Source organism: Phoenix dactylifera, unplaced genomic scaffold (assembly GCF_009389715.1).
Source record: "Phoenix dactylifera cultivar Barhee BC4 unplaced genomic scaffold, palm_55x_up_171113_PBpolish2nd_filt_p 000243F, whole genome shotgun sequence".
Taxonomy (NCBI): domain Eukaryota; kingdom Viridiplantae; phylum Streptophyta; class Magnoliopsida; order Arecales; family Arecaceae; genus Phoenix; species Phoenix dactylifera.
Genome location: NW_024067740.1, coordinates 571466 through 583184, shown reverse-complemented (window position 1 = coordinate 583184; position 11719 = coordinate 571466). Strand labels below are relative to the sequence as shown.

General features: G+C 41.0%; 1 protein-coding gene across 1 annotated transcript; it reads right to left on the bottom strand.

Moving 5' to 3' along the window:
• Positions 1-80: 80 nt before the first annotated feature.
• LOC103712260 (protein PHOSPHATE STARVATION RESPONSE 3) lies at positions 81-7847 on the bottom strand (the record flags this gene model as incomplete). The annotated part of the gene is made up of 10 exons (XM_039117585.1): positions 81-717; positions 2011-2080; positions 2194-2266; positions 3077-3116; positions 3213-3289; positions 3368-3575; positions 3975-4534; positions 4672-4704; positions 4844-4895; positions 7665-7847. Coding segments are annotated over 10 exons (1581 nt in total), but the record flags the coding sequence as incomplete, so codon positions are not given.
• Positions 7848-11719: the final 3872 nt, after the last annotated feature.

The window sequence follows — 11719 nt, the reverse complement described above, 5'->3', positions numbered from 1 at the left end:
AGGATCAGCAGGCATGGAAAGACTGATAATGTCACGAGGATGCAAATGGATGAAATGATGAAAGGAATTCGCATTTACTCTGCCTGCTAAGATGATGAATATATTTCCTTGAAACTTCAAACCTCGCGGGAGAAGAAAATCGACAGATACAATGATAATGACCACATAAAACCCACTCATCAGATTATTCTAGGACAGAACTCCATGGATGCAAAATAATTAGCAATTTAAGGGGCCTTAGGTTTTGAATTGTACTTTCCACATGACAGCTATCAACATAGACTAGAAATAAGAACCCTGCTAGGCCCCTTAAAGTGTAGAAAGAAATAAGCATAAAAATAGCATTGCAATACTTAAACAAGGTACATATGTGGTGCGGCAGCAAGTTGTCATGGCATGGAATCCCAGCTATGAACCTAAGGAAGTTATTTCTCACTCAACTTCAAGCCTTGCCCTTTTATGATCTTCTAGGGGCTTGGAGTCAGTATCTGAATCAGTGCCTTTATGCTTTGAGTTGGAAGAGCTAGGTGGACAGATGGAATCAACTTTTGATTCAGCTTGATGTGGCGAGGAATGATGAGGAGATTCTAGCTGCATTTCTGTGTCTGGCATTTCCATGGAGAATACAAAGGTATTGCTGGCTTTTTGTTGCTCCTCCAGAATCTTTTGCAAATACCCTGCATGTTCCTCTATGCGTAACTGAAGTGCCCTTTGTACCTAGAGAAGTGCACTCAGATGAATAAATTAATAAAAAAAAAGAAAAGAAAAAAGGAGGCAATATTCATATCATTCCATCTGTATCTACAATTTGTGATTGAAATTACAGTTCCCCTTTCATTTGAATTCTTATCTAGAAGTGTCACAGCAGTTGTAACTTGAGCTAGTGGTTTTGACCAAGGTCCGCCGTACCGGTCCGGATCGGCGTACCAGTGGCGGTCCGGACCGGTACCGTACCGGTCCGGACCACTTTCTTTCCCATCAAAAAAAAAAAAAAAAACCACAGCGAGGCGCTGTGGTTCCCCCCCCCTCCCAAAAAAAACACCGCACCGGTACGAGGCCGGTACCAAGCGGTACCGGCCGGTACGGTCTCCGTACCGGCCGGTTCACAGAAGAAAACCGGAAATACCGGTTTTCATCTGTGTCCGGTACCGGTCAGGGACCGGACTGGTACGTACCGGCCCGTACCGGCCGGTACGGACCGGTACGGCATTTCTTGGTTTTGACCAATTTTTAAGCTTCCATTGACTTCTAAAATGTTCTTCAACTTGCCCAGGATGAAAATGAGTCAACAATCTTGGCTAGATGTGAGGTGGACCAGAACAATATATGCAAATTACAGAATGCAGCAGCAGCAAATAAGGTTGTGTCTGCATGTAGATAAATTGGCAAAACTGTAGGATTGCACATCTTCTGATGAATATAACGAGGGCCATTAAACGAGAATACACATCAAGTTTATTTGATTCTGTTTTGTGAAACTTGTTTCACTGTAAGTTCCTCCAATGAACTGATGCAAATTTGATGAAGATGTACTTCTGGTAGCATGACAGGTTAAAAGCATTGTTGAGTAGAAAACAGAAAATTGTCACTTTTTGTATAAATTTTAATATGGGCTAGATTTCATGAACTAGTGTTTTTGTTGGGGCATATTTACATCACTTTAGACTAAAGCACTCCTGATTGATCAATCAAAGTTGTATGGGCATTGACATACAAGAGACAGCTGCCCAATTGTGGAAGCTCTGTAGGTCCCACATAAAACCATGATCAAGTAACACACGCTTTCTTGAAACTGATCATAAGGGGAGGCTGGAAATGCAAAGTTCTTGGCATGATGCTATATGGATGATACCAAAGGAAAATAGGACTGGTGAAAGTTCTGAAAACAGTTTGGAAGAGCTGCATAATATCATTTGGAATTGAACAATCACTGACATGTGTCAGCTTGAAAAACAGTCTCTCAGAGAAATGTCAATTTTCTCACCCAGAATTACAATAATTAATGCTCACCTCAAGTTGTTCATGTAGCTGTTTTTGAACCTCTATTTGCATCCGTAGAGCCTCTATCACTTGTGTGCTCCTAAAAATGAATAGATTAGCGAAAGAGCTGTTGGACAAAAGTTTGATCTCAAATATGAGAGAGAGAGAGAGAGAGAGAGAGAGAGAGGAGGGAGGGTGGGGGGTAAGTTTTACCTTTTGTTGCCTAGATCACTTTCATGACTAATTGTTGGTGCCTTTTTATCTTCAGAAGAGGAAGCTTTTTTGTCTTGATAAGCATGTAATCAAAACCATAAGAAATAGGCATGTCAGTGACAAATTAGGGTTGTTACCTAGATATTATAAATGAATAACAGTGATACAGTATTCATGGACGTCCAGATAATAGAGCTGGCAACTTGTGTAATGTATCTAAAGAGCTGATTTATAAAATTTTCAGCAGATAGAGCAGAAGGATTTTGTTATTTGATGGCTCATAAGAGTCGCTCCCTAGGAAAGATGCCTCATCTTTGCAAACTGTCAGTCTTATATATATTGATGAACTTCCTAACTTCGCTGCTGTTTAACAACAGATGCTGAAAGTTCTATTTATCCCATTTTTTTCATTGAGAAGTGGGAAGAGGAGGAGCATTGGCTCAGTCAATTGGAAGTATTGTCTTCACACTGGTGGATGAGGTTTAAATACCGTGAGATGAGGCCATCCCAGTTACTCCATGAACAGGACGCCCCACTTATCAACACTCAAGATCAAGACAGTGGATGTCCTATCCTGTCCAGGTCCATATCCTGACTTGTCCTATCCTGATACTCGAGATAGTGGGATACCCTACCGTCCCACCAGTGCCAAGTCCAAAAATTGATTCTCTACACATATGCAAGCCAAGTTGTAGATGATCACCTTGATAAATTTTAATATATTTCACAGAGAAACGTAACTTAACTTAGAATCAGTTCAGTCGAAGTCTGGATTAGTTTTTTAGTTTATGATACTGGTTTATTCAGTTAGAGACATCATTTTTCCAATACCAAGCAAGCGCTGCTTCAGGAGCAATTTCTTTTCAATATTTTCATTATTTACCTTCTTGCGCCTCTGGGAGATACTTGGCAAGTCGGTATTTCTGCAAGTTACGACCACACAATAGAAGGGTGAGGTATCACAGCAAGTAAACATTGCAAGAAAGAAAATACTTCCTATAAGAGATCTGCTGTATTACCTGCAAGTGACTCTTTACATGATATATGGTCAAACCCTCAACATTCATAAGCTTTAAAACACCCTTTGGAGTTGCCTCTGCATGAGAAAGAGATGTCAGCTAAGTGATGTAAGAATTACATCCCGTAACATTACAAATTAAAATAATGTTCTTACTTTCGGCCCCATCAAGCTTGTTTACAGCTTCTACAAACCGCTCATGGAGATCCAAGGTCCATCTTAATCTCGGTTTATTTGCAGCTGCAGTCGTAGATGTGGAGGATTTGGAATGTAATTGAACTTTAGCAGGAGGTGTTAATGGTTGAGAAGTCTGGTTGCAATTAGAGGAAAGTGGAACAGATGGGGCCAGTGTCTCATAAATATCCTGAATAAAAAAATATAGCCACTTTAGATGCAAAACAATATTCTGAACAAATTTGATGAAATTATAACTATAGTTTGTTCAAAGTATTTTCAGCGACTCATTGGTTGTCAAAGGAAATATCACTTTTACTACAATTGGACGATGCCAGCATATCCACTTTAGACTCAAGGAAGTGCTGAGGAACTAGTCCGAATATATTTGGCTAAATATAGGACTAATTTTTCAAGAAAATGGTGAAGTTCGAATTGAAGAAAAAAGAAAGGTTGATTGTGGTATCAGACCAAGATCTTGAACATTTATCTACAGGAGATAATCGGCTCAAATTATACAACATGTTTCTTCTAGAACCTCCATGATAAAAGTAGAAAACAACAGCAAATAAATAAAAAATATACTTACGTCCAGCCGCGGGCTTTCCCCATTGTCTGTGATAGCTATGCCAAGTTGTTCAGACAACATCTGTAATTCCATCTGCTCGCCAAGTGCTATGCTGTTGTTGTCATAATTCTCTCCATGAAAACTACTATCTGAAGCATCTCCAGACAGATTAAGAAAATCCTTCATCAGGTCATCAGAGTGTTCATCTTCATTATGTACATTACTTGTATCTCCAACATGAAGCAGAGGAGAATTCAAAGATTGAACAACTGAATTTTCCAGCTTGCATTTCTGAGGATGAGGAAGGAAGGGCAAATTACCGAGCTGCCGATAGGATTCAGAGCTTGTTGAAGACGACGAATATAGGCTAGCACAAAATGTAGAAGAACCAGAAAACGCATGCTCAAAATGTTGAGTGTGAGACTCATTAGAGAGAGAGCTTCCTGGTTCAGATTCTGGACATAATTTTTTGAGGCAAAAAGGAAGGCCCTTCTCGGGGGAGGATGAATTGATTAATTCTCTTTGAACATGGGGGGATGGGCTTGCGCACGATAATTTGTCATCCAATAATTCTTGGCAATCTGATTGGACATTGAACAAGTTAGAAATAGATGAGGCTGAAGCATGACAGCAATGTCTCGTTCCTTCAGGAGGATTGCTTTGTTTGACTGTGATGATACTGTGGCTACTCATGTTCTTTGATGAACGAATCACTTACTAAACTGACTGAAGAATACAATCTCTATTGAGCCTACAAGGTAAACCACTTTGTCAGCCCACACTACAGTGCTAAAAAAAAACTTTATAAAATGGATGATTTAATTGTGCAAAGGGATTATTGAAGAATAAGAGAGATACGGTACACAATTATGGGTTTAAACAGATTGTACCATAGAAGCCTGCATGCTTCCATAAGATGTCAAGAATTGGTGTTTCAAATATCTGCATTTTCACAAAAAGTTGTAAAGTGTGTTCAAATATCTGAAATGGGCAATCCTGGGGTTACACAATATCTAACATAGAGATCAGATACTCTGACCTAGCATTTTATAGATGAATATTTCAATTTGGAGACACTAGCAGATGATTCAAAGACTGACAACTATCAATAGACGTACATTCAGAAACAAATTAGAGATTAAGTACCAGAATCATCAAATATCATGCTACCAGCATTCCGCATCATTCCAGGTCCAGAGAGGCTTATTGCATATTGATGTCAGTCAAACACTGTAAAGGAAATACCGAAAACAGTAACTCTAGTTAAGAACGTAGCAACCTCATAAGGTGAAAAAGGAAAAGGCCGAATCCTCTAACCTAAAAAGGGAAAGGAATCCCAGAGAGGTGGTCTTTGCTCGACCTCTCTATAGTTATAGCCAATGCTAAAAAAGAGAAAGATTATACCGTTGATAGTTTAGTTGGATTCCAGAAAAAAACAGTTTTATTGCTGATGTCATGCAGTTCTCAAGAATTTGAAAGTGTTTGACTTCAAAAAGGGCTCAGTAGGACCCTGTTTTGTCATCATATGAAAATAATCATGGTAAAACATTTATGATTTTGTGTCAAGCCTTGTGATGTAACAAATGTGTGTCAAAGGTAAAACTTGCTGGAGAAACTGGAATGGTTATTTTGCTTGATAATCAGGGGAGACCAGTCAACCATTTAAGTTCTGGTGCCAACCCTTGCAAGGTAACTAATATGGTACAGCATATGAAACATAAAAATTGCCGATACTGGAATAGTTATTTTGCTTAGATACTGCTACAAATTTTGTCATTAGACACTGCTAAGGATTGTCCTGTTCACCAAATTCCAAAGGATTCAGTGATACAGCTACGTATAGTTAGATGGGATCATGCATGTAGATTAATGCTTAAATCATATTGATAATTCGACTAAATTGACTGTTGGTGAGCTTCAAGCTAGTAATAATTAGAAGACATCAGACAAGTTACAGAGAAATCTGCGAAAACTTTATCACTGACTACACCAAAAATTGGAATGGTTAAAAGAAGTACACTTATAAATATTATCAATATATTAAAACATAAATTTATATGAACCCTAAGCCAAGGTCATCAATGCTGCATAACTAAATTCTGACTTTCGTAAGCTCATACATATTTCGATGTTTCTTGAAAGTTTTTCAGCAATCAAGTTGGTTATTGTTATTTGAGGGTCTGGTGTTACGGACTTTGGGATATTTCCCTATATAATCAAAATTCATTTCTTAGAAGATTCCAAAGAATCATCCAAGAACTGACACCCCACAAAGGGTTCAATTTATCTCCGATACAGGTTACTAGAAGGACCCACATATGAAAGTGGACCGAAGAACATATTATTCTTCAGTCTGTATTTTTCATTTTCATGATAATCGTTCCCTTTGCGAAGTTCTTACAGATAAGAAGCTTATACCACATCATTTGAAAGCATCATCTGATCGCCATGAAGCTGCCAGCATATTTAATGGAGATAAATCCCATTATAACCACAGCTAGGAGCCAAGTTATACTGCCCAAAGTACTAGTCTAGTCTTGTAATTTGGTTGGAAGCCTGAGAAGAATTTTCATGAGCATGAGGGTAAAGGCCATCTGCACCAAACCATGGCCATACTCTATTGACGCAGCACAAGCCACAAGAGCAACCAGCAACCAAGACAGTCACTTACGTGATAATGCCACCCGACGCAGTTTTCTTCATCTTCAAAACAAAGGGGGCCTTCTCACAGGCAACACATGTTTGGACCATATCAACTACCTTTTTAGCACACATCATGAGCTCTCCTCATCACCGGACACGGTTCACCCTTCAGGTTTTGCTTATCATAGTCTTGATGCGCAAAAGCCAAAAGCATTAATTTACTATCCGGCTTGCCAGGAGGATGAACCTACAGGGAATCATCCCAGATTTCTATGGTGTGGGGGATGCCAATTTGAAACGAATTCACTATCCGAAGGCTTTTGTTGTTCTACGGTGAATTAAAATCTACACACTAACTAACCGATATTATATAGAACAGCACGATCAAAAGGCTGGAACAAAGATATGGGTTTCTGATCCAACAACGCGTCACATAATCTCTCCAAATGCGCACACATCAAGAACCAGATCGCTCGAACTCTACCAGTTACAACGGCCCTCGATAGAAGCTAAAGAAGACTCCTCCTCCTCTTCGATCTGAAACGAGGACATCATCGGGTTTTTTTTTTAATTTAAAATAAAATTTTTCTAGGCCTATTCTAAGCAATGTTCCGTGAACACGGTCGATTGGCTTCTACCATTAACTCGATCGGTAGGCGAATAATCTTGGGAAGAAACTGGTGAGCTCGGCTGGCTAATTAACTCGGGTTGGTATCTATTCATATCTACGGACTGTACCGTCTTGCAGGGTCCGAAATGGCCATCGACATCGGTCATGGCTCGGGATCTGTGGTTCGGATGGACGAACAAAAGAGGCCACCAGGCTTGGCGACGACAAATCCAGAGGGGGCTCGTGGAGATGCCTCCCCTCCTGTCACGAGCTTCGAGACAGAGCTAGCAATCATGCACAGAAAGGGGGAGAGGAAATCTATCCGAAAGGAAAAGCGCAGCAGAATGTGTGTGTGTGTGTGAGAGAGAGAGAGAGAGAGAGAGAGAGCTTAGTCTGGTATGGGCATGGGCATGGGCATGGCTGCGAGAAAGCAAGCGAGCGAGAGAGGAAGCACTCACCTCAGCTGCAGATGGAGATGGGAGATCCCTGGATAGCCAAAATGTCAGGAAAAGCAAAGAGATTCGGAATCCCAGGGAGGCTGGCGGCTGGAGTCGATGACGACGACGATCCGAAGGAAATGATTGGAGCTCCCACGAATCCTCCGTTCGTCTTCGCTTCTCTCCTGTTTTAATATCTTCCAATTAGGAGTCTTTTGTTTTCGTTCCACTCTAGGTTAGATGATGATGACCTGTAAAACCAAAAGATGAAAGAATAAAACCCAGAATTCCCAAAATGCCACCAGTTCCAGATGAATGCAAAAAAGGCATGTCCTCCCTCCCACGACAACGACGCCGTGTCGTCGTCCGATAGGAAAATAAAAAACAAAAAGTATCAGGAGAAGTAAGTAAGACGGAAGAAGAGACGGCGAGCAAGAAAGGGGGGACGCATGATACCTATCAGAATAAACCGAGGGCGTCATCCTCCGCCGCCTGACGGACAGCGATGATTGAGGAGGTGGAAAAATAGGCGCGTGGTGGGACGCCACCTGAGTTTTTATCGCCCACTTGGATGCTGCTCGACCGCGCAAATTTCACTTGCCGGACTTCCAGGCTGGAAGCTCGAGCAAGTTATCCATGCGCGCCCTTTCGTTGCTTGAGACGGCACCAGATGCGCGCTGGGTCGGTGACATCATCCCCGGCTCATTTGATGCCCGCCGGGCCGGACAAGTTGGACAACCCTCCAATCCAAAAAAACAAATTGGACATCCCCACTGCCCACTCGAGCCGCATACTCAAGATGACCTCTCAACCATTACAGCCTGCAGGCGGATTGCTACGGATAATTAGGAAATATCTCCTTCAGCTTTTTGAGATTTGCGCTTCCATCCTAATATTTCTATTTTTTTTCGATTAAAAACCAAAACTTAAGATTTGGTTGCAAATACCCCTGCCGTTTAGGATCCATGAAGGCATGATTGTCATAAGATAAACAAGATATTTTTAAAATTCCAAAAATACCCTTCGCAGTAAATTAATAGGAAAAGAACAAACTACACTTGGTAACCACCCTTACGATTCATCGGCGACGATTCAACCTCGACGATTGCAATCATTAGCCCTTTTTTCGGCAGGCGAAAAGGCACCTAGGTCTCCTTTTGGACATGGACCCCATTTTCTGCGTCACACGACCGCCAGATAGAGCGAGGAGGAGATTCCAATTTAAAAATGATAAATTAATGGTTTGCCTGGTTAATGTTTACCGCGTAAGCGTGCCTCGCTCCGAATCCGAGATTCCATTCGGACTTTCGTACATAACCCTCTCGAGCTTCCGCTGGACTCCGAGCGTCGCCGTGTATCCGCCAACGCAGCGCTCCATATGCATGCCAGAGGCATGCATTAATTTAGCTGTTGCTTAAAGAAAGAGAGCATCCGCCGTAGAAAGTAACAACCCCAAGAAAGAGTGCATCTACCGTATAAGCATCACAATCATGACGACTGTGATTGCCTCTCCCTGATACACATATCACACGCCATCTTCGACCAAAAGGCAAAAACGCAAAGCATCAACCAAAAGCAATTGATGTGCTCATCCACATTGTTAGTTTAGCTGTAGCGGTAAATCAGCCGTTTGTTTGTAGTTATAGCTGTAGATGATCTATACCGTAGTTGTACATGAGTTGCACACGATAGCCATCTTTCCTTATAAAAAGAGGGCTATAGCTGTTCTTCAAGCAATAAGAAAAGAAGATTACTTCCCTCCTTTCTCCCCCTATCTCTTCTCCTTCTAACACACATCAAACTGATCGGAGGTGCAGGCGCCGGCATACTGCAATTCCACAGATTTCCAAATGCCCCCCTCTGCAATACAGCCATATGCACAGTTCCTATGTTCTCTCGTGCATTGCAACGTACCGACGAGCGCTGAGAAAATGTCCCGATGAGCAAGGAGTAGCACAGATAACATCATTTAGATGAAATGAGCGGCAAACTAAGTGGGGCACAGACAACTAGCATGTCAAAAAAGGACACCATCTGAGAGAACAAAACCTAGAAGAACCCCCCATTAAATAAAAAGATCTAAGAATAATACGGGCAGAATTTTCTACGAAACGATTTTTGTGGAAAAACATCCTCATTTTCAGCAGATTATCCTCTATAGGAGATATTGATGAACAAGGATCCTTCGAGCAGACATCAAGGAACACATAAATGAAAATCCATGACCTTTTTTTGTCTCTTGCTTGAAATTTTGCACTTCTTAGACGAGGACTACAGAACCAAACCAACAGCGCGGGATAAGACTCAATTGTCTACAATACCTTGCACATAAACACGAGAACAAGCCTCAGCAGTGATGGCACGAAAATGACCGACACCGCATAAAGGCCTCCGGTCTCTTTACCTGTATTCCAGCTCTTGTTCAAATTTTAGCAATCGTTCGCCCATGGGCCTCAGAAACAGCCTCAGATCCTTGCACATCTGCATTTTATCCTCCGTCGGAAGACCCTTTTCTTCACTAAGCCTTATATCTCAATCTGCAAGTAGGAGTAGAAAGGAATTAGAACTGCAACTAGGACAAATCAAATAATCACCATCATAATCTAAGGCCTTTTCCATAGTATACATGGACAAACTCAATCTTGAGAAGGCTCTATGGAAGGATCATATATACCACTTGTTGTCAGCCTGATGTTAACTAGGCATATTTTCAGGAGAGGGGCCTGCTTTGAAACCCATATAGCTAGTTGCTAGGCAGGCATCTCCCTTGGTAGTTGCAATTGAAGCTCATGAAATCAAGAAGCTGCACTCCAAGTTCTCCTAGACCCAGCAAAGAGTGAAGGAGAAGCCCAGAACTGTGGGTACTGAAACAATTTCTACAATCCACATCAGCCCTATCCCTCATCAGTGCATGCTTTATCACTGGAAAACTCTAATAAGCCTGTTTGCTAGTCTAACAAGGATATTTCTGTTTGACTGAAGGAAGAATTCCATGCAAAGAGTCTACTCTGTGATACATCCAGGCAAAGATAAAGGAAAAACCCACCAAATTTCTTCCTTCTAAATGCAGCTTTTGCAATAAGGTGTAGCAAATCAACAACCATTAAGATTTACTCACGTCGCCTCAGCATTCAGAGACTTCTTCGATGTATGCATTACCACTGGAAAACCCCAATGAACCCAAAGAGCTAAGCAGCTCCTGCAATCCAAGATCAAAAAGCAGCAAAAACAAGAAATATAAAGGAATTAGAACATCATAGAAAAGCTAATTGATATAAAAACTCTTGAGCAGAGTGTGCGGAGTACCAAACCTTTATTCGTATTGCTTGCCCATGAATTAAGACTCCTTTCCTCCCAAGTTCCAACCTGCAAACATATGCAAAGCACTATGTTTAAGAGAATAAATGGAATTAAGACAAAACAATGCAAAATAAAAAGAAAATTCCCTACTTAACTCCCTAATCTATAATTTTCAACCTGGGAGAAACACAATCAACTCGAGCAACTAAATTTAGGCCCTATTTACATCTTCATATCATATTTGAATTCCATTTCAAACCACAGGCAGAATTGATTCTGGTCAAAATCTGGCTGATAAATGTACAAGATTGCTATTTATATGACAACAGTTCATAAAAGAAGAGCTCGAACTACGAATTGAACCTTTATTTGAAATTCACGAAGCTTCTACCACAAGCAGAATGTCACGACTTAGAAATGGGCAGAGGGATAACTGGGGTTTCAGCCCTGTGCCATGGTTGGGATGTCTAATATAAGCAAACATGTCCAAAGTCATCAACTAATAGTTATAAGAAGGCAGGTTAAATGAGAGGAGGATGGACAACTAAATTAAGCCCATACAAGAAGTTTCAGGTTGCAGAAGAGGAAAGAGGAAAATTCCTGAAGATTGGTTATAACTGCATGCTTAGATACGCAGGAAGGATAGTACGCAGAGAAGAGCTAAAATATTACTGCATAAAGATATGAAGGAAAAGTTTAATGCTATAGCCGGCAAAAAGGGGCATTCTTTTACCCAAAATTAATGCTATAGCCAGCAAAAGGTTAATAATAACAAT